Raw genomic sequence first — 23,600 nt, 5'->3', positions numbered from 1 at the left:
CTTTCATACAATTGTTTAACTTATCCTTAATTTAAAAGTGAGTGTGGTAAAATACATACATAAGGATATGCTACACTTAATGTCTCAAAATACAACTGGACAACACAAGGACAGATTACATGTTTCAAATCAATAGTGCAATAGAATCATCACTGTATTGCACCAGACTAGATGAGATTCAGCTGAACATTAACCTCAATTAAATGGGAAAATTAATCAAACTGGAGAGTCTGATTTCAATACGGTCATTTAAACTCTGGAAAAAAAAATCACTCGTAAAATCTTGCCACTTTCCCCACAAGCATGAAGTTAGATATTATTGAGGGCGCCCAACATTGCCCAGGAAGCAGCAGTCATGAGAACACAGGCAGCCTAGCTTACCTCCACCACATTCTTCTGGTACATGCTTGTTGCACGCTCCTGGCAGGCATGGAGAGGAGGAGAAAGGCTTGTTTATACCACATCATGCTAGCTGGGCACCCTGAGGTCATGCCACAGCCCTCATGCTACCCTGCACCTCTAGTGGCATTACTGACGTGCTCGGAGGCTGGGGAATGCTATCTCTGTCCTGTTCACCTTCTAACCTATACAAAAATCATGGAGGAACCTAGTGCGGAATGTTTGTGTAAAAATCCTTATGTAAGATTTGTTCATGGGTAAACTAGGAACTTTTTATTTATTTTATTTTATTTTATTTTATTATTTTTTTTACGTTAAGGGAGACAGCTCAAAGGCACTAAAACAAAGTAGCAATAAAAAAGCCCGCCAAGCGCTGCTCTGAACAAAAGAAAAGCGGAACCAGAGGCTAAAAGAGAGGTCAATGGTATAAAAATTCATTTGTCTACCTACATCCTGAGAGAAACTTCATATGACAAGCTTAATGAATTCAGAAGAGGCCAAAAGAGAGGTCAATGGCACATAAATTTAGTTCAGTCTACCAAGAGCCTGAGAGAAACCACATGACAAACTTAATGAATTCAGAAGAGGCCAAAAGAGAGGTCAATGGCACATAAATTTAGTTCAGTCTACCAAGAGCCTGAGAGAAACCACATGACAAGCTTAATGAATTCAGAAGAGGCCAAAAGAGAGGTCAATGGCACATAAATTTAGTTCAGTCTACCAAGAGCCTGAGAGAAACCACATGACAAACTTAATGAATTCAGAAGAGGCCAAAAGAGAGGTCAATGGCACATAAATTTAGTTCAGTCTACCAAGAGCCTGAGAGAAACCATATGACAAACTTAATGAGTCAGCTGTTAATCCCTGTCTCACCCTTTCCCAGCACCCCCACCTTTTCCCGGCACCATTATGTGTTAGAAAATACTAATTCAAACAGCCGGGACACTTCACACATCCCCAAACTCCCATCACATACCCCTTGGAGTGAGACGCACACCCCAGGCTGAGAATGCTTGTCCTGAAATAATAAAACTTCAAACATGCATAAAGCAGCAGTACACAGCCAGGAGCAGAAACCTAGAGCAAGTTGAGGAAGAAATACAAACCAGAAAAAAAAATATAAGAGGAAAAAATATGCACAAAAGAGTGAAAGGGGTTAGCATGAGAGAACTAAAAGAAATACAAGTTGCAGAAATACTCAAGTCAAAGAGAGAGCAAGAAAGGAACTACCAAAATGCCAGCACCAGCCACCCACCTCCAGCACGTTCATCTGGTAAATGCCGCTCTCTTTGAGGAGGAGGAAGAGGATGCGCTGCGGCACGCCCATCTGGGACACGATGTTGAAGATGATGTGAGCGTTGCGTCCCAGGAGCCCCACCAGGTAGCGCAGCACCATGAGGCCGGAGTTTTGTCTGTTATCAAGACAAGAAGTTGGAAAAAATTGAAGGGAGCCCAACGAAGGCAAAATCCTGGTTAAATAAAAATATAGGTGTCAATTTTTATCACCTAAAATTGCTAATATGTCTTCCATGCTGTCTATATGATTGGTAGACTCTTCAGACAGACCTGACAGGCGCAGGTGAATATATTTTGAGTGGCTGCCATGATATACACTTTCAATAAACTTTTTTTATTACAGTAGCAAATGAAGATGCACTATTCATAGCTTTCCTTACATTCATTAGCTAGCAACATAATAATAAGATAATGAACAGTTGTGGAGTAAATAAATACCAAACTAATGATAATCTTGACTACCTATGAAAAAAAACTAGTATCATCTTCAAAAGATCATAAACAGTTGTCATAGAGTAGATAAGGACCGTACTAATGACACAACCTTGAATACACTGGAAAAAAAAGGAAGACTGTAAACAAAAAAACAGAAGTAACAATGAAATCCTCCCCTAACCTCATAATAGGGTGAGTGATGTCCAGCTTGTCGGCAATGTTGTCAATCTCCGCCTGCATCAGCGAAGGGTCATGAATCAGCCCCGAGAGATAGAACGCCGCCAGGAACTCCAGGAAGGACTTGTGGACTGGCGTGTAGTGGTCCTTCTTGCTCAGCTTGGACATGGAATGCATCTTGAGGAGGATGCCGAGCTCCACCACCTCCGCCCCGTGCTGGCAGCGAGTCCTCAGGTCCTGCCCCGTGAAGTAAGGTGTGTTGCACTTCAGCGCCTCCAACGCCAGCTTGCCAAAGTCCTGCGAGGGTGAGCCGAGGGTTAGAACAAGAGTGAATGGACGTACGTTTGAATGATGGTTCTATAGTCACTGTTGTCCCTATCTGATGCTTGTATAGTCACTGATGGTTCTATAATTTCACACACACACACACACACACACACACACACACACACACACATCAAAATAAATAAATAAATAAATAAAAGTAGCTAAATAAGAACTAGAGAAAATAATACATAACAAAACAACAATAAAATAAATTACCTAGAGAAATTTATTGTATTTATCCAGCAAAATAAATAAATAAATAGCAAGTTGAGAAAAAATAATAAACATGATAAAACAATGAAAATAAGTTACCGAGAGCAGTTTGTTGTATTTATCCGGCAGGACGTCGTAGCACATGGGTTCACCGCGCCTCAGCAGGTTCTTGCGTATCATGTGCTTGATGAGGGCCATGTACATGTCGGTGAGGCGCGACGGCAGCTTTCCCCCCAGGTCCTCGTACAGCACACCCAGGGCCAGGCACATGATGGGGCAGGTCACCAGGTCACCGTACTTCTCCCGACTCGCTGTGACCAGTGACATGACCTGCGGGTGGAAGAGGATTATGTCATGAAGGGAGAAAAAAAAAGAGGAGGAGGAAGAAAAGGAGGAGGAAGTGGAAAAAAGGGAGGAGGAAGAGGAAGGAAGGGTAGGAAAGGAAGAGAAAGAGAGGAGGAGCTTTGCAGTTATGTATAAGTCAATATCTCTTTTATCCTCCAATAATTGAGGCAAGGAAGATAGCAAATTTTCAAGGCACCCTTATCATAAAGAAGGAGGAGGAGGAGGAAGACAACAAGAGGGATAAGTTAGAGAAGCAAAAAGAAAAAAAATAGGAGCAGATGGTTGAGGACATTACATGACAAACAACCCACCTTGCATGGCGACAACAACAACACCAAAACAACACACATGCTCTCACAACACCACAATATAAGCGGCACAAACCTCATGGGTGCTGCCGGGCTTGTTGATGGCCCGGAAGTACTTGGTGATGAAGGCGTGCGTCTGGTCTGGAGCGAGGCCAGCGATGAGGAGGCGGCGGTGGAGGAGAGCTGGTAAGGGCTTGGAGGAGCCTGGCCGGGAGGTGAGCACGACCGTTGCATTGCCCAGCATCTGCCCGTCGATGAGCTCCGTGATGTCCCCGCTCTCATCTTCGCTGAGCTCATCATAACCCACCAGGAGAAACAAGACCTGTGGGTTATTAGATGAGGTTAGAAGAGAGGAAAATCAAGACATAAAGAGGAGAGAAAGTTTTGGAAAGTTTCGTTTAGTCAGCGCAACATCTGTGGTCATATGCCAGAGAGAGACAGAAGGGGAAGGAATTATAGAAGGGAACAAACCCCAGGAGACGGGACACAACCCCCGATTAATACCTGGTACCCATTCGCTGCTGGGTGGACAGGGGCGTAGGGTATCAGAAATAATGAGGAGAGATGCCAGGACAAAGGAAGGAAGAGATGAAGGAAGGGAAAGACCTGTGGGTTATAAAATGAGGTTAGACAGGGAAGACAAGTGGGAAGAAGAGGAAAGATATCATAAAGGAAGGAAGGAAGGAAGGAAGGAAGGAAAAGAAATGTATATGAACACACAGACTATATCTCGCCTGTGAGTTATTAAGTGAGGTTAGAAGGGAAAGACATGAGGGAAAGGAGACAGGAAGAGGAAAGGAGATATGATTGAGAAAGGAAGGAAAGGAAGCAAACACACACAAAAACTAGATTACAAATAAAAATGAATTATAAGAAGGGGGAGGAAAGGAAACACGGGAACACACACAAAAAACTCTGATAATGAGAAATAAAGTAAGAGATAAATGAATAAGTGAAATGTAAAAAAAAGGCAGTTAGGTTTTTTTTTCAGCAAAGGAGACAGTTCAAGGGCATAAAAAAAAACAATAATGAAAAAAATGCCCGCAACTCACTGCTCCTAAAAAGAATACAGAGGAGTGGCCGAAAGAGAGGTCAATTTCAGGACCCTAACCAACTAGGCATCCAATCATCATCCTCACCTCAATGACAAATCACCTCAATGATAAATAAAGAAAAAATAATTAGATATGAAAGTACATAATAAGAAAAGGCAGACAGGCAGGGAGGTAAGCTGGGTGGAAGATACTAAACGATCATCCAACACAGCATCCATCCATCTACCCACCTACCAGCCACCCAGACAGACAGATGGACAGACAAGGCAGACAAACAAACAGACAGACAGACAGACAAACAGAAACAAAGAAAAAGACTGACAGACAGATAAACAGACAGACAGACAGACAGACAGACAGCCATCATCCGTACCTTCTCTTCGATCTTCTTGAGGTGGTTCCAGAGGGTGTTCATCGCCTCCTTGCTGAGGATGTGGCGGGGCAGCACCTCCTTGCACAGGTGGGAGAACAGTGACCCCCTCAGGTCCCTCAGGGTGACCACAAACACCAGACTGAGGGAGAGGGAAGAGAAGTCAGTTTTGTCTAATCTTTTACAGTAATGGAGACAGCACAAATAAGTAAAAAAAAAAATGTCATGTACTGTAAAGAGAAGATATGCTTACATGAGTTTAATAGCTTGCAGGAGACTGGACAGCAATGAGTTTTATACATATATATTTTATGGCAAAGAAACAGACCAAGGGAAAAAAATGTACAATAAAGTAAAAATGCCAAAATAAGTTAACCAGACTGCAGAAGAAAGGGCACAGATTAGTTGTATATATATTTTTTTACAGTAACGGAGACAGAGCAAGGACTGGTAAAAAAACAAAACCATATGTACTATAAATAAATCAAAAGGACAAATTAAGTTCAGAGATGCCATGAGAGGAGTTTGAGTCTAAAGAAAGAAGGAAATATACAGTGGCAGGAGGGCAGAGAAGGGAGGGATGGAAAAAGTTTGGAAAGTTTCGTTTAGTCGGCGCAACATCTGTGGTCATATGCTGGAGAGAGACAGAAGGGGAAGGAACTATAGGAGAAGGGAACAGATACCAAGAGACGGGACACAACCCTAGATTAATACCTGGTACCCATTCACTAGGGAGGGATGGATGGAAAGTGTGTGGCATAAGTGAGAGAATAGAGGAATGGAGGGATGATAGAGGGGAAGAAGAGAGGGAGAGAAGAGGTAAAACATGAACATAGGAGAAAGAATAGAGAGGGAAGAAAAAAAGGAGAGAGAGGAAGGGTAGCACAATAGAGGTGTATAGATTTGTCTTGAGGGGGGATGGAGGGAAATAATAGAGGAATGGAGGGATGATAGAGGGGAAGGAAGGAGGGAGAGAAGAGGTGAAACATGAGCATAGGTGAAAGAAAAGAAGGAAGAAAGAAAAAGGGAGAGAGGGAGAGAGGGAGGGTAGCACAATAGGGGTGTATAGAGATTTGTGTCTTGAAGGGGGATGGGTAGGAGGAGGAGGAAGCTAAACAAGGGAAGAGAAGAGATTAGGAGATAACGGTATAAAAGAGATTTCATGATAACACAGCTAAAAGAGAGGAGGTGAGTAATAGTAATAAGAGATTGCGTCATGGAGAATAAAGGAGGAGGAGGAGGAGGAGGAGGACAATAAATAAAGTGAGTAATGAAACAGGAAAAAATATAATGAGTGTGCTGAAGAAGACATGGAGGAAAAAATAAAAGAGAAAGAGGGAAGGGAAGAAGAAGAGGGAGAAGTTAAGAAATGAGTAATGAAAAAATAAATGAGGATGCAATGAAGAAGAGAAATAAAAGGAAGATAAATATAATGAGAATGTGCTTAAGAAGATATGGAAGAAAAAATAAAAGAGAGAGAGGGAAGGGAAGAAGAAGAAGAGGGAAAAGTTACGAAATGAGTAATGAAAAATGAAAAAAATAAATGAGATTGCAATGAGGAAGAGAAATAAAAAGAAGAGAGAGAGAGGGAGGAGGAGAAGGAGGGAAAATTAATAAGAAAATGAGAAATAAAAAGGAGAAAAAATAACAATGCACAGAAGAGGAAGAAGAATAAGTAAGAGAGAGAGAGGAAGAGGAGGAGGAGGAGGAGGGAAAATGAATAAGAAAATGAATAATAAAAAGGGAAAAAAAATGACAATGCACTGAAGAAGAGGAAGAAGAATAAGTAAGAGAGAGAGAGAGAGGGAGAGGAAGAGGAGGAAGACGAGGAGGAGGAGGAGAAGGAAAAAAAAACAAAGAGCAGATGGCTGAGAACACACATAATATTAAATGATAAACAACCCACCTTGCATGGTTACAACAACAACCAACAACAAAAACAACAACAACGAATACTAAACATAACCAGTCACTATATTTGTACACGCAGTAAACTCGTAAATGCTTCCTAACTGATGAGTCTTATTACCTAACACAGTGAGCTCTTCCTTTGTTGATTTATGCTATTAGTTGCTGCCTATCACGTGTTTGAGGATAGTCCCAACAATATCAACAACTTTAAGTGTGTTTTTTCTTCTTTTCGCCGTGCACTTTTTCTTTAATTTCACTCCGTTTTTCTTCTTTTTTTCCCTCGAGTCTATTCAGCAATTATTAACACCACCAACAGTCATTCTTGATTCTGTACGCTTTGTTACTTTCCTGTTTTAAATATTATGTCACTGGGCGAAACATAACTACTACTACTACTACTACTACTACTACTACTGGTGCTGCTGCTACTCCTACTATTACACCTGAGAACCAACCCCTAACAACACTTTCCATCTGCCTTACACTTCCTCCAGGCACACTCCTTGCACTCAATAACCCGGTAACCTTGAACCAAGATGCACGGGACGGGCGGCTGCAGGTGTGGTGGTGATGCAAGCTGGGGGTAGGGGAGGGTGTTATACTCATTGCCAGCCAACCAGCCAATGAGCCAAACAGCCAGTCAATGTTTTAGTGCGTGAGGATGAGGCTGTTAACTGGTCTTTCTTGCGTTACGAGTCTTCAGTGATTGCAAAATATGAAAAATTAAGAGGTAATGTTAAAAGCTTTGTCAGCCAATCACCCAGTCAGTCAGCCAGTCAATGTTTTAGTGCGTGAGGATGAGGCTGTTAACTGGTCTTTCTTGCGTTACGAGTCTTTAATATGATTGCAAAATAAGAAAACAAACTAAGAGGTAATGTTAAACGTTTTGTCAACCAATCAGCCAGTCAATGTTCTTCCGCGTGGACAAGATTTTCTCTCCTCCTTTCTTGTGTTACGACTTAAACGTGTCTTAATATTATCATGATTGCGAAATAGTAAAATAAAATAGAGGCGTTACACTCTTACCAGCCACCCAGTCAGTTTTTTTTTTTTTCCGCGTAAGGACAAGATTTTCTCTCCTCCTTTCTTGAGTTACGACTTAAACGTGTCTTAATATTATCATGATTGCGAAATAAGAAAATAAAATAGAGGTGTTACACTCTTACCAGCCACCCAGTCACCCAGTCAATGTTTTTTTTTTTCCGCGTAAGGACAAGATTTTCTCTCCTCCTTTCTTGAGTTATGATTAAACGTGTCTTAATATTATCATGATTGCGAAATAGTAAAATAAAAGAGGCGTTACACTCTTACCAGCCACCCAGTCAATGTTTTTTTTTTTTTCCGCGTAAGGACAAGATTTTCTCTCCTCCTTTCTTGTGTTACGACTTAAACGTGTCTTAATATTATCATGATTGCGAAATAGGAAAATAAAATAGAGGTGTTACACTCTTACCAGCCACCCAGTCACCCAGTCAATGTTTTTTTTTCCGCGTAAGGACAAGATTTTTCTCTCCTCCTTTCTTGTGTTACGACTTAAACGTGTCTTAATATTATCATGATTGCGAAATAGGAAAATAAAATAGAGGTGTTACACTCTTTACCAGCCACCCAGTCAGTGTTTTAACGAATGAGGACGAGGCTGTAACTGTTCTTCTTGGGTTACGAGTCTTACTATTATGACTGAGGAATAAGTAATAATATAAGATGAAGCTGTTATGATCTTTAAGCCAGTCACCCAGTCAATGTTTTAGCGAATGAGGACGAGGCTGTAACTGGTCTTCCTTGGTTACGTCTCTTTATATTATGATTGTGAATAAGTAATAAATGAAGCTTTATATTGATTCTTTTAGTCAGTCCGTCGACATTTCTGAACATAAGGACGAGACTGCAACTGGCCTTTCCTGAGCTACAACTGAATACACTGAAGAAAAGTAGGAATAAGTAGGAGATAAGGAGAGGGGAAAGAAATGAGAAAGTGTGATGAAATGGAAAAAATAAATGAGGATGCACTGAATAAAATGAAGAATAAATAGGAGATAAGGGAGGGGAAAGAAATGAGAAAATATGATGAAATGGGAAAAAAACAAATGAGGATGCAGTGAAGAGAGAGAAAGTAAGAGAGAGAGGGGAGGAAGAGGAGATTATTATTATGACCATAATATTATCATGAATAGGAAGTAGGAAAAAAAGCTGAATGGCGCATGTAGACTGGCGGGGAAACTGGCTGGGCGGTGTTTTCCTACTCTTTTTACGCCCGGGGAGAGATGAAAGCTGCAATATTGATACCTGCTGGCCTCCGTTGGGTTGCGCCACTTCAATGAGAGGTGAATACGTGCATAAATACATGAATAAAACCCGTACGTATCATGGTGAACGGACTAAGGCGAGGTTCCCACTATTCCGTTTTCACGGATCCGTCGACCGTCAGTGACGTCATCAACGGAGCCCGGGCCCCGCGCGGAGCCCGTCCACAGATGAAGGGCGGGGTTCCTACTATTCCGTTTTGACGGATCCGTCGACGTTAATGACATCAAAATGACGTCAGGGAAACAGCGGCCGCTCGGCACGGATGATCCACTCCGTCAAATGATGAGTGACGGAGTGGATCATCCGTGCCAAGCGGCCGCGGTTTCGCTGACGTCATTTTGACGTCATTAACGTCGACGGATCCGACAAAATGGAATAGGTGGAACCCCGCCTAACTGACTGGCTGAGAATGAACTGAGACTAATAATGACGGACCTTTCGAGTTACCCCACTTTATATTATCACGATTAAGAGAGAAGTGAATAAATACGTAAATGGACACCGCAGCCTCGCGAACAGACTGACGAAGAACTGGTACTAAAAATAACTGACCTTTCGATGTTACGCACCTTGTATCACGAGTCACGACTGAGAGATGAGTGAATAAATACGTAAATGGAAACTGGAAACCGTAGTATGGCGAACAGATTGACCGACTGGCTGGTAAATAACTGCTACTAATAATAACTGACCTATCGAGTTACGCCGCCTTGTATCACGACTGAGAGATGAGTGAATGAATATATAAAGAGAAACCGTAACATGGCGATTCGACTGACTGATTGACTGATACATAACTGATAGTAATAATAACTGGTCTTTCTCGGATTACATCAGTTTATAAACATCAGTGGGATAAATAGAGGATGAACATGTCAACAGAAACAGTAATATCGCGAAGACAAACTGGCTGAGAAAGACCTACAAGTAACGTATTTCTCGAGTTACACCACTTTATAGAAACACTGAGATATATAAGTGAATAAATACGTCAATAAGATTCCGTTACTTGGCGAATAGACTGACTAACTGGCTGAGAAAGACCTACAAGTAACGGGTATTTCTCGAGTTACACCACTTTACAGAAACAGATATATAAGTGAATAAATACGTCAATAAGAGCCCGTTAGTTGGCGAATAGACTGACTTAACTGGCTGAGATAGAACTGATACTAATAAGAACTGGACTCTCTGGTTACATCATTTTATAATCATCATATCAAATAAGTGAATAGAAATAGAAAAGAAACTAACGTGGCGAATATATTGAATGGATGAGTGAATGACTGACTGATTGAGTGACTGACCGACTGGTTCCTTATAGCTGTCGAGCCCCGGGGATACAAAGCCGTTACTAATAATGTCTGATCGATTAACTGAATGACTGACTGGAGACTGGTTCCTCATAGTTGTCGACCCCCGGGGATACAAAGCTGTTACTAATAATGTCTGATCGATTGACTGAATGACTGACTGACGACTGGTTCCTTATAGTTGTCGAGCCCCGGGGATACATAGCCGTTACTAATAATGTCTGATCGATTGACTGAATGACTGACTGGAGACTGGTTCCTTATAGTTGGCGAGCTCCGGGGATACAAAGCCGCTATATATAATGTCTGATCGATTGACTGAATGACTGACTGGAGACTGGTTCCTCATAGTTGGCGAGCCCCGGGGATACAAAGCCGCTATATATAATGTCTGATCGAATGACTGACTGACTGACTGGAGACTGGTTCCTTATAGTTGGCGAGCCCCGGGGATACAAAGCCGCTATATATGACTGATCGATTGACTGAATGACTGACTGGAGACTGGTTCCTTATAGCTGTCGACCCCCGGGGATACAAAGCCGCTATATATGACTGATACGTATGGGAAATATTTGAACGATGGACGTAAACGGAGGAAGGAAAGGAAGGCTGAACGTAAATTTAGAATCGACACGCCTCGCTGCAGCACTTCCCGGGGTTAAAGTAAATAGACAAATAGATAATAAACAGATAAAACAGGTAAATTAGAAAAGGGTGAATAAAGAACGTAAACGAAGGAAGGAACGGGAGGCTGAACGTATATATAGAATTGACCCCCCCCCCCCCCCCAGCAGCACTTCCCGGGTTAAAGTAAAGAGATAAATAGATGATAAAACAGATAAAACAGGTAAATTAGAAAAGGATGATTAAATAAAGAACATAAGCGAAGGAACGAACGGGAGGCTGAACGTATATATAGAATCGACACGCCTCACTACACCACTTCCCGGCGTTAAAGTAAAAAGATAAATAGGTGATAAAACAGATAAAACAGGTAAATTAGAAAAGGATGATTAAATAAAGAACATAAGCGAAGGAACGAACGGGAGGCTGAACGTATATATAGAATCGACACGCCTCACTGCAGCACTTCCCGGGGTTAAAGTAAATAGACAAACAGATGATAGATAGATAGAACATTGATAGTAAAGGATGCATAAATAAACAGAACACGTACGCTTACAGAACGGAAGGCTGAATGGCGATGGGATATTTAAATCGCCATGCCCCGCTGCAACGCTTCCCGGAGTGTTGGTAAATAAGTAAATAGACAAATGAATAAATAATGCAAGTTAATATAAAAGCATAAATAAATCAAGCACGTAAGCGGAGGAAGGAACGAGAGACTGAATGGCGATCGTAAGTAGACTTGATAGGCCGTTCTGTACTTCATGGGGTGTAAATAAACAAATAAATAAAAGATAATTAAATAAAACACGTAAATAAATAGGGATGAATATATAAAGAACGTCAGTGGAGGAAGGAACGAGAGACTGAATGGAGATCGTAAATAGACTTGATAGGCCGTTCTGTACTTCATGGGGTGTAAATAAACAAATAAATAAAAGATAATTAAATAAAACACGTAAATAAATAGGGATGAATATATAAAGAACGTCAGTGGAGGAAGGAACGAGAGACTGAATGGAGATCGTAAATAGACTTGATAGGCCGTTCTGTACTTCATGGGGTGTAAATAAACAAATAAATAAAAGATAATTAGACAAAACACGTAAATAAATAGGGATGAATATATAAAGAACGTCAGTGGAGGAAGGAACGAGAGACTGAATGGAGATCGTAAATAGAGACTTGATAGGCGCTCTTGCACTTCATGGGGTGTAAATAAATAAATAAATAAAAGATGATGAGTAGATAAAACACGTAAATAAATAAAGAACGTAAGCGAAGGAAGGAACGGCTGGACTGGCTAACGATCGTATAAATATAATCGATAGAGGGTCGGCGTGTAAGCAAACAAATAAACATGATAAATATATATAAACCACGTATATATAGAAGGATACATATATATAGCACGAAGGCTGACAGAGTGGCTGACTGACTGGTTGGCTGGCGGTTCCTGAGTCGACGAGCCTAACAGCGCCGTCTAGTGGCCAAAATTTAAGTGATAGCCTACCAAACAAACAAGTCCATCATCTCAGACGCTTTCGGCTCTCACAATAAATACTTCCAAAAGCCACAAAAGAGATTAGTCGGGTTCTCTGAGTGTTTTTTTCCACGTTCACAGTGCAGAGGCCTTGTCAGTTGTCACACTATATCACTAGGCTTATATAACTACCCATGGAAATACAAATAACCTCCACGAAAGCCTTATCAAATGAAGTCAGGATTTTACGAGTTTTCTTTTCATATTCACGGTGCAGAGGCCTCGTCACACTATCACTAGGCTCACAAAACCACCCGCCTATGAAAGTACAAACAAAGACCTCTACGAAAGCCTTATCAAATGTGGGTATGTGTGAGTAAGCCCCGGAATGTTTGATAAAAGATCTTAATAATCAAACTACAGTCCCGTGCTGCAGGTCTATCTACTTCGTGTGTGTACGGGAATTTTTTTTATTTATTTATTTTTATTTTTTATCTTAAGACAACAGACCTTACTTGTATACGACGTGCCCAAGGTTGTTTGTTTATACACTTAACATCACGCTTTCTCTTATGTGTGTGTTTATCTTAATACTCATGGCATTCCCACTTTTTAACAGGATATTCATGATACACTGTTACTGGAACTCCTGGCTTTAGTACACAAATGCTGCTGTTGTTGTTGTTGTTGCTGTTGTTGTTGTTGATAGCTTGTCTTATATTCCTTGCTTATCATTATCATTCTTCCTCCTCCTTATCCTACAACTACTACTACTACTACTACTATCATTATTTTTTTATAGTAAAGGAAAAAGAAAACAAACAACAAAAATCACATTACAAACTCCTACAAAAATAACATACACGCTAAGGAAGTAAAGTAAAAGCAATAAAAACAACCAAAGCAGAAAAAAACAACTATAACTACTACCATACAAATGCTTCTAGGAGGTTCTTGTAGTGACGCGAATCCTGTTTCACTTCGCATCATAAATTTGAACTCCTTACATCTTTATCCTGCGTGTCCAATCATGGCATTCACACCTCTTAACAGTAAACTCATGATACACTTTTGTTATTGTCACTCCTGGTTTAGTATACGAATGTTTCTTGGAGGTTCTTGTAGTGACGCGAATCCTGTTTCACTTCGCGTCATGAATTTGAACTCCTTACATTTTTATCCGATGTCTCCAATCATGGCATTCACACGTCTTAGTATAAAACTCCTAATACTCTTTAAGCGATGCTCCTGACGTTAATATGGAGGCTTCTAAAGAGGTTCCAGTAATGACGCAATTCCTGTTTCACTACACACTACGTATTTGAAGCCTTAGACATCTTATCCTGTGGTCACGCATTTTTTTTTTTTTCTATCTGAACGCTACTATCAATTTCCCGAGTCTTTCCTCAATCTATTTGCAAACGTCACAAATCAATGACCCTTTAATCTCGTCACACCCAAATCCTTGTACTTTCTCTTTAATCTACATAGAGGTCGATGATGAGGCTCCCTTTTCAATGTTCTTTTCAGTAATATAATATCGATATTAATACCATCGTTACTTGAAAACATAATTATGGCATGAGCGACCCCTAGTGAGGCCGCGTTCAAAGCCGAGAAGCGGCCAGACAATGAAGCTCGCTGGAACGAAACAATACCGGGCTTTTATGCTTGCTAAAAAACCTTCCTTTGTTCTCTCCTCTCGGGAATGGCCTTGTTGTTGTTGTCGTCGTTGTTGTTGTTGTTGTTGTTGTTGTTGTTGTTGTGACTTGCTTGTCTTATATTCCTCGGTTATCATTATCATTCTTCCTGCTCCTCCTCCTCCTCCTCCTCCTCCTACTACTACTACTACTACTATCATTATTTCTTATAGTAAAGGAAAAAGAAAAACAAACAACAAAAATCACATTACAAACTCCTAGAAAAATAACATAGACGCTAAAAAAGTAAAAATAATAATAAAACAACAACCAAAGCAGAAAAAAACAACTATAACTACTACTACTACTACTACTACTACTACTACTTCTATTTCTACTACTACAACCACCACCACCACTTTACCTGTAGGAGGAGAGGTAGGAGCCGGTGGGGTCGGCCGCCCAGTCATAGGCCAACTTGAGCGCCAGCGTGGACTTGCCATAGCCCGGGTCGCCCTCCACCAGCACCCGCCGCGGCCGATCCTCCACCGTGGATTCGTTGAAGGAAAGCTGTGGGGGGAGGGAAGGTGAAGAGAGATTAGCCGGAGTGAGAATGGGAAGAGGAGGAATACAAAAGATAATAGAGATGAGAAGTGAGAGTGAGGCAGAACACAAAAGAGAGAGATATAAATAAAGAGATGGAGGCGAGCAAGGTAAAGAGAAGTTATAAATAAGTAAGAGTGAATTAGGATCATGGAGTGAATGTCAGGCGAATGAACGAAGAAATGATTGAAAGAGGAAGTGGGGAGAGGGAGAAGAGCTGACATTTACTGACTGACTGACTGTGACGGATCCTCCCTTCGCTACTTTCGACTGACTGACTGTGACGAATCCTCCCTTCGCTACTTTCGACTGACTGACTGTGACGAATCCTCCCTCCGCCACTTTCGACTGACTGACTGACTGACTGACTATACTTACCTTACTTACTTTACTAATATTTATGAATTACTGATATAGTCTGACTGTTTTTAGGGGAGGATATTCTTAAGTACGAGTAATTTTTTTTATAATAGTGGAACAGAAAACAAATAAACGACAGAATCCGAAACATTAAGCAGCAATAATTAGAATAAAAGAAGTAGACAAAATAAAGGAAAACAAGAGAATATTACCGTACGTGGAAACACAAGAGGAAAACAAACAAACAGCAATTATCAGAAAGAGGATAACCCAGCAAGAAACAATAGGTGGAGGAAATAGATAAGTAAGAAGACTTGTGTGTAGGCATCTCAAGAACGTATAGAAGGGATCAGATCAAACGGTATGAGGGTTAGAGAGGACAGACAGGCAGGGAGAGGATAGAGGAGGAGGAACAGAGGCGGCTGGAAGGAGGAGGAAAAGAAAGACGAGAAAGATGAAGAGGAGAATGCAAGTTAAGAGGAGGAGGAGGAGGAAAGATAAGACGAAAAAGATGAAGAGGAGAATGCAAGAGTAAGGAGGAGGAGGAGGAGGAGGAAGAAATAAAAAATAACCTGAGAAAGATGAAGAGGAGAATGCAAGAGGTAAGAGGAGGAGGAGGAGGAGGAGGAGGAGGCAGATACGAGTTTAGAAGACGGAGGAAATATAAAAAATAAGTATTGAAGATGAGAATACAAGGATGAAGAGAGGGAAGAAGGAGGGAGGAAGGGAGGAACGGATTATAATAGCGAAAGATTAAAGAAGAGGAGAATGGAGAGGGATAAGGAGGGAGGGAAAAAATGAAATATAATAACTGGAATATGAAAGACGAGGAGAGAGGAGAGGGAAGAGGGAGAGAGGGAATGAAGTGAAAAATGAGAAGAGGAAGAAGAGGGGGAATGGAAAATAATACTGTGGAAGATGTATAAGGATGATGGCAAGAGAGAAGAGGATAGAGAATAGAAGAGGAGGAAGGGAAGGAAAAGAAAATCATGTGTGGGAAAAAAATAAAAGCCTAAAATATGAAGTTGTGAAGGAAAAAGAAAGATTAAAGGAAAGAGGAAAGAGAATAGAAGAGGAAAGAGGAATAGAAGAGGAAAGAGAATAGAAGAGGAGGAAGGGAAGGAAAAGAAGATGATGTGTGGAAAAAAATGAAAGCCTAAAGTATGAAGTTGTGAAGGAAAAAGAAAGATTAAAGGAAAGAGGAAAGAGAATAGAAGAGGAAAGAGGAATAGAAGAGGAAAGAGAATAGAAGAGGAGGAAGGGAAGGAAAAGAAGATCATGAGGGAAAAAAATAAAGACTAAAGTTTGAAGTTGTGAAGGAAAAAGAAAGATTAAAGGAAAGAGGAAAGAGAATAGAAGAGGAAAGAGGAATAGAAGAGGGAAGAGAATGGAAGAGGAGGAAGGGAAGGAAAAGAAGATCATGAGGGAAAAAAATAGAGACTAAAGTTTGAAGTTGTGAAAGAAAGGAAAGATTAAAAGAAAGAGGAGAGAAGAGAGAAGAGGAAAGAGAATAGAAGAGGAGGAAGGGAAGGAAAAGAAGATCATGAGGGAAAAAAATAAAGACTAAAGTATGAAGTTGTGAAGGAAAGAAAAGATTAAAAGAAAGTGGAGAGAAGAGAGAAGAGGAAAGAGAATAGAGGAGGAGGAAGGGAAGGAAAAGAAACTCATGTGTGGAAAAAAAAGTTAAAGGCTGAGGTATGAAGTTGTGAAGGAAAAGAAAGATTAAAAGAAAGAGGAAGAGAGAAGAGAAGAGAGGAGAAGGAGAAGGAGGAGGGAATAGAAGATGATAGTGTGGAAGAAACGAAGAATAGAAGACGAAGAATAGATGAGGGTGCAAGAGAATGAGGATATAAAGAAAAAGAAAGAGAAACGAATGGAGGAGAAGGGAAGAAGAGGGAATAGAAGAAAACAGCACGAAAAAAAAAAGTCTAGAATATGAAAGTGAAACAATATAAAAAAATGAAAATAGGAATGAAGGGAAGAAGGGAAGGGGGGAAGCATAGGGGAGAGAAGGGAGGAACATCAAGGGAGAGAAGAAGGGTGTGAGGGTGTGAAGGGGGCAAAGGTGAGGGGATTGAGGGGTGAAGATGGCATTAGAAGAGGGTGTTTGGGCCGGGGGAGTGTGTGTAGAGGTGACAGCTGAAAAAGTAGAGGGATGGGGTGAAGGGTGAAAATGGCTAAGATGATGATGATGATGGTGATGATGATGATGATGATGAGAATGAGGATAATGATGATGATGACGAGGAGGAGGAGGAGGAGGAGAAAGGAAATTGTATGTAGGTGAAGAAAGAAGTTGGAGGAAGAGAAAGAGGAGGAGGAGGAAGATAAATGAAGATAGTGTAGATGTGAAGTGAAGAGGAGGAAGAAGAGGAAGAGAACGAAGAGGAGAAATATAATAAGGAGAAGAAAGGAGTAGATAGTGTGTGTAATAAAGTGAGTAGAAGGAGGAGGAAGAAGAGGAAGAGGGAGAAGAGGAGGAGGAATAAGAGGAAGAGGGCGAAGAGGAAGAGGAGGATAAGGTGAAGGGTGATGGCGTGTGTGAAATGAGACGGAGGAGGAAGAGGAGGAGGAAGAGGAGGATAAGATGGAGATGAGGTGTGAAGTGAGGAGGAGGAGGAGGAGGAAGAGGAGAACGAAAATGAGAACAAGGAGGAGGAGGAGGAGGAGGAGAAAGAGCAGACCGAGGAGGAGGAGGAGGAAAATGAGGAGGAAGAAGAGCAGAACGAGAACAAGGAGGAGGAGGAGGAGGAGGAGGAGGAGGAGGAGAAGGAGGAGGATAGGTGCGTAGGAGTGAAGGAGGATGTAAGGAATGTGTGGGAGGAAGACTGGAGGAGGAGGAGGAGGAGGAGGAGGAGGAGGAGGAGGAGGAGGAGGAGGGTTAGATAAGGGTTATGAGATGGAATGGCAGATTATTCTATTTATGTCAACAATTTAACCACCCAAAAGACGCCTTACACACACACACACACACACACACACGCACACACACACACACACACACACACACCCACACACACACCAAGAGGTCAAGCTTTCAGAAACAAACAAAAAAAATGACAAAGTGAAATAATAATGGAGATAACTTAGGATCCGATGAAGGGAAATGAACCGCTTTGAAACCCTCGACTGAACCACAAAGCCCCCCCACACACACACACACCGTCTCTCTCTCTCTCTCTCTCTCTCTCTCTCTCTCTTGAGCTATTTAGTCCACAACTTGAATGTACTTAAGAGAGAAAGAAAGAAAAAGAAAGAATGAAAAAGAAAATGAAAGAAAAGAAAAACATACAAAAAAGAAGATAAAAAAAGAGACAGGAAGAAAGAAAGACAGACAGAAAGACAGAAGGAGAGAAAGAAAAGAAGAAAAGAAACAGAAAAAGAAAGACTTGAGAGATAAAGAAAAAGAAAGAAAATGAAAAAGAAAATGAAAAAAAAGACAAAAAATAAAAAAGAAAGACAGGAAGAAAGAAAGATAAAAGGAGAAAGATAAGAAACAGAAAATTAAAGAAAAAAGAAACAATAAAGAAACAATGCAAAAAAGAACGAGCAAACTAGAAAAAAAAAAAAAAAAAGGAAAGACTGACAGACAGACAGACAGACACTCGCTGACTTACCTGGTGTGGCTGCAGGATGGCGGGCAGGGTGAGCAGGCCGGGGGGGACCTTGAGGTGGGGCGCGAGGGGGACCTGGACGAGGCTGGTGTCGAAGTCACTCACGTCCATCCTGAGGGCCAGAGGGACGAGTGTTAAAGGGGGGACTCAAGGGGACTGAAGGGTTCATAGAAAACGGAGACTTTAGGATAGGTAGGGATGGGATGGGATGGGTAGGGATGGGATGGGATGGTTTGGGATAGGATGGGTTGGGAAAGGAAGAGAAGGGAAGGGATGGGATGGGATGGGATGGGATGGGGTAGAATGGGAAGGGTAGGTATAGGATGGGATGGGATGGGATGGTTTGGGATAGGATGGGTTGGGAAAGGGCGGAAAGGGATGGGATGAGAAGGGATGGGTTGGGTTGGGAAAGGAAGGGATGGGATGGGACGAGATGGCATGGGATGGGATAGGATGGGAAGGGATGGGATGAGAAGGGAAGAGATGGGATGGGTATGGATGGAATGGGATGGGCTACCAAAGAAAGAGTGTGTGGGGAGGGGTAATTGTTATGCCTACCTACCTCATGGGGACTGAAGAACTCATAAAAACGGGGACTTTTTTTTTTTTAACGTCTTGGCCTATTGCGCCGGTAGGCTTTTTCCCGGTGGATCCTGAATTCCTGATGGTCGGTCCAAGGCTCCTTCCCGGTGGGGCCTGATGGTCGGCCCAGCCCGTTCTGGCGCAGGCGAGCGTTTATAGTGGCGCCATCTTGCATAGGCTAATGCTGCCCTCCCGGAGCTCATCTTTAATCCTAGAATCTAGAGTCCGGGTTGATAGGTGGTCTTCTGAGTCTGAGTCTGAGTCCTCCTGAACGCGGGGCCGTCTCGCTATCCGTTCAGCCGCCGCCTCCCCTTGTGTGTCGAATGAGTTTTTTATATCCATTTTTACGACCGAGTTCGTAATATGTCGACTTAACTGTGAAAATCCAACACTGCTAACTAATTCCACCCCAAACATGCAATTAAAAAGCCTTACTAGCCACAGAAGTTCATAAATCCTAGTACAACGTTTAAATAATCTGGCTTGTGTTAACAGGAATGCCGCTTTGGGTACTAATGAACTAAACTGGGTACTTCTGGCTGTAAAATGATGATGATGATGATGATGATGATGATGAAGAGGAGGAGGAGGAGGAGGAGAAAGAGGAGGAGAAAGGTGAACGTAGGAAATTGTATGTTGGTGAAGAAAGAATTTGGAGGAGGAGAACGAGGAAGATAAATGAAGATAGTGTAGATGTGAAGTGAAAAGGAGGAAGAAGAGGAAGAGAACGAAGAGGAAAAATATAATAAGGAGAAGAAAGAAGAAGATAGTGTGTGTAGTAAAGTGTGATCGGTCGGTGTTCTGAGCAGTACGAAATGCTACCAAGAAAGAGTGTGGGGAGGGTTAATTTTTATGCCTACCTACCTACCATATGAGAGGAGAGTAATTGAAAGTAATCTAGAGAAATAGCGGTAATTACAAATACTCCGAAACACAAATTACGAAATGCTACCAGAGAAAGAGTGTGTGGGGAGGGTTAATTGTTATGTCTACCTACCTACCATATAAGAGGAAAGTAATTGAAAGTAATCTAGAGAAATAGCGGTAATTACAAACGCTACGAAACACAAATTACGAAATGCTACCAAGAAAGAGTGTGTGGGAGGGTTAATTTTTATGCCTACCTCCCTACCATATAAGAGGAAAGTAATTGAAAGTAATCTAGAAAAATAGCGGTAATTACAAATACTCCGAAACATAAATTACGAAATGCTACCAAAAAAAGTGTGTGGGGAGGGTTAATTGTTATGTCTACCTACCTACCATATAAGAGGAAAGTAATTGAAAGTAATCTAGAAAAATAGCGGTAATTACAAATACTCCGAAACACAAATTACGAAATGCTACCAGAGAAAGAGTGTGGGGAGAGTTAATTGTTATGTCTACCTACCATATAAGAGGAAAGTAATTGAAAGTAATCTAGAAAAATAGCGGTAATTACAAATACTACGAAACACAAATTACGAAATGCTACCAAAAAAAGTATGTGGGGAGAGTTAATTGTTATGTCTACCTACCTACCATATAAGAGGAAAGTAATTGAAAGTAATCTAGAAAAATAGCGGTAATTACAAATACTACGAAACACAAATTACGAAATGCTACCAGAGAAAGTATGTGGGGAGGGTTAATTGTTATGTTACCTACCATATAAGAGAATCTAGAAAAATAGCGGTAATTACAAATACTACGAAACCCAAATTACGAAATGCTACCAGAGAAAGAGTGTGTGGGCAGAGGTAATTATTAAGTCCTCCTACCCTATAAGAAGAGACGTATTGAAACTAACCTAAAGAATACCATTAACTACAAAATAAAAGATGGAAATGATCACTCTGGTACAGTTAGGTCTCGTCTGGTACGTTTTGGTTCGTTCCGGTACTCTAAAAATCTATGTGGCAACTTTGCTGTGTACAGTACGTGACCCCGCGGCCTGGGTGAACGTTGCTAAGGTAGGGACGTCGAAGGTTACGTGTGGGAGGCGGCGTAGGTGTGGGTGGGCGTCGGGAGGGGGGCGGGGTGACGGCTGGGTCATCGTGGTGGGCGGGGCGGGGGGGGAGGGGGGGGGCGGAGGGGGGGGAGGGGAGGGCAAGGAAGGAGAAAAACCGCACCATGGAAGACAATATCTACACAGGGAAGACTAACAAACAGACAGGCGTAACAGGATACGGGCGCCGGAGCCTCCCGCGATATTCACTTCTGGCGCTGTGGACGGAGGGACAGGCGACGTGGAGGGGGCAGGCGCTGGGGGGAGGGGGGAGAAGGATGGGAGCTAGGGATAGGGCACTCACCTGAAGGCGGGGCACCAGGGCAGCACGAGGGGCGTGGAGGTGAGGTTCTTGTACTGTGTCCTGAGGAAGGTGGCGACGCGGGCCACCAGCGCCCCGCCCATGTCCGCCGCGCCACGCATGGAGGCCACCCGCATGGAGGAGATGTAGTGGTGGGGCGTGGGGCGGTTCGGCCCGCTGGCCTGGGGGGTGGAGGTCCCCAGCGGCACCAGCAGCTCCGGCCCGGGGCCCCCGGGGTGCCACGCCTCCTGTGGGAACAATAATAATGACGCGTCATGCACTCACGACACTACATCATAAATGAGTTTTATTGTGGTTCAATAATGACAAGTTACACATTAGTGGCAAGCGTCGGTGTTAGTGTTGACGCCGAGCAGCGGCAGCCACGCCCATGCAGCACACCCACCTGACCCAGGAAGCTGAGGCGTGCCTGGGGCGTCATCTGGCCGTTGCTGAGGGTCGGCGGCGCTTCAGGGGCTGAGGGCGCCGGGGCTTCGGGCGGCGGCTGCTCCGCTGGGGCTTCATGAAGGGTTTCCGCCGAGGCCTTGCCGGAGCTGTCAGCCTCGGGGCGGGGAGCGTCAGCCTCACACGAGGCGGCATCGTCTTGGGGCGGGCAGTCATTAGCCTTTTGGTTGGGGACATCGGCCGCCGGGTGAGGGGCCTCGGCCTCGACCTGCTGCCTGGGGGCATCCGCCTCTGGGTGGGGGGCGGCGGCATCACTCTCAGCGGCACAGGTGGTGCAGGAGAGCACGGAGGAGGAGGTGGCAGTGAAACAGGAGGAGGAGGTGGAGGAGCGGTCCTCGCAGGTGTCGCAGGCCGGAAGGGCGGGCGGCAGGGCGGGCTGGGCCTCGTGTCCCCGCTCCTCGTCCAGGTTGTCGCTGGACTTGATGCTGGACTTGGAGGTTCTGTGGGAGCCGCCCGAGGACCGCCGCCACGACCACCGCTCGGAGCCCGCCCGGGACTTGGCCTGAGACTCCTCTCCGCTGCTGCTGTGGCTGCGGGCGTCGCTGTGGGGGTCCAGGGAGGTGTAGCCGCACGAGAGCGACGTGAGGTCGTCGTGGAGGCCGTTGATGCTCAGTTCGCGGGAGGCGGCATCGTCCAGCACGCGGCTCAGCGAGGCAGAGTCGTCGTCTTCACCCATCATAGACGACGCGCACGACGACGACGCCGACGACCCGCTGTCATCGTCAATGAAGGGGATGGTGGAGTCGCCGCCGCCGCTGCCACTCCCTCCACCTCCACCGCCTCCACCGCCTCCGTCGCCGCCCCCCGCGCCGCCCTCCGCCGCGGACATGAGGCGGCGGGCGTCACGCGTGCGTCCCACCGACGCTCATGGCGGCGCCAACACGGTCGGCGGCAGTCACGGTGCGTCCCTCGGCCCGACGCGGCTGCTGTTGCTGCTGCTGCTGAGGCCCCGCTCCTCGACCTGCGGCCAGAGCGACGGTGACTCGTTAGTGTGGCTGAGCGGCGACCCGAGGCACGCCGCGGCACTCACCTGACGCCGCGGCCAGGCATCGATCCCGCCCTCGGAGAGAGAGAGAGAGAGAGAGAGAGAGAGAGAGAGAGAGAGAGAGAGAGAGGGGGGGGGGGGTGAAGTGTAACACTTTCCACCACCACCAGCATCACTACCCCGCCCCACCCCCGCCGCCGCCACCACCACCCGCGGCCCTCCACCACCACGCTTCACTCTGACCTCGACCCCAAGGTCAAGGACAACGCTGCCTTACTAGGTCAACTTTAACTTCACCTCCTGACATTCGAATTTCTATCGCTCCTCAAAGATACTGTGTCGAGTCTCCCTCCCGCCCCTCCCTCCCTCCCGTTCCCTCCCGCCCCTCCCGTCCTTCGCCTCGCACCTGTCTCTGCCCACGGCGTAGCGGCGGTGATTGGCCCGGCGGTGTGGGCGCCGCGCCGTGCCGGCCAATGGGTGGCGGCGGCCTGCAC

At 43.9% G+C, this 23,600-nt stretch overlaps 1 protein-coding gene across 2 annotated transcripts in view; it reads right to left on the bottom strand.

Annotated features, from left to right (window-relative positions):
• Positions 1–23,600, bottom strand: part of LOC127008237 (uncharacterized) — a 102,600-nt gene that overhangs the window by 10,576 nt on the left and 68,424 nt on the right. The window contains exons 2-11 of one of the 2 annotated variants that reach the window (XM_050879975.1): positions 22,063–23,082; positions 21,660–21,904; positions 18,790–18,898; positions 14,634–14,779; positions 4,929–5,067; positions 3,577–3,822; positions 2,947–3,177; positions 2,312–2,604; positions 1,655–1,811; positions 382–420 (exon numbers count right to left, since the gene is read on the bottom strand). In XM_050879975.1, the coding sequence (XP_050735932.1) occupies positions 382–420; positions 1,655–1,811; positions 2,312–2,604; positions 2,947–3,177; positions 3,577–3,822; positions 4,929–5,067; positions 14,634–14,779; positions 18,790–18,898; positions 21,660–21,904; positions 22,063–22,950 (2,493 nt within the window). In that variant the 5' untranslated portion in view covers positions 22,951–23,082. The remainder of the gene's footprint in view (positions 1–381; positions 421–1,654; positions 1,812–2,311; positions 2,605–2,946; positions 3,178–3,576; positions 3,823–4,928; positions 5,068–14,633; positions 14,780–18,789; positions 18,899–21,659; positions 21,905–22,062; positions 23,083–23,600) is intronic. The other variant, XM_050879976.1, reaches the window with a different exon arrangement.

Source organism: Eriocheir sinensis, chromosome 37 (genome assembly GCF_024679095.1).
Source record: "Eriocheir sinensis breed Jianghai 21 chromosome 37, ASM2467909v1, whole genome shotgun sequence".
NCBI lineage: Eukaryota > Metazoa > Arthropoda > Malacostraca > Decapoda > Varunidae > Eriocheir > Eriocheir sinensis.
Note: the sequence above shows the minus strand (reverse complement) of the source record. Positions and strands in the feature narration are given on the sequence as shown.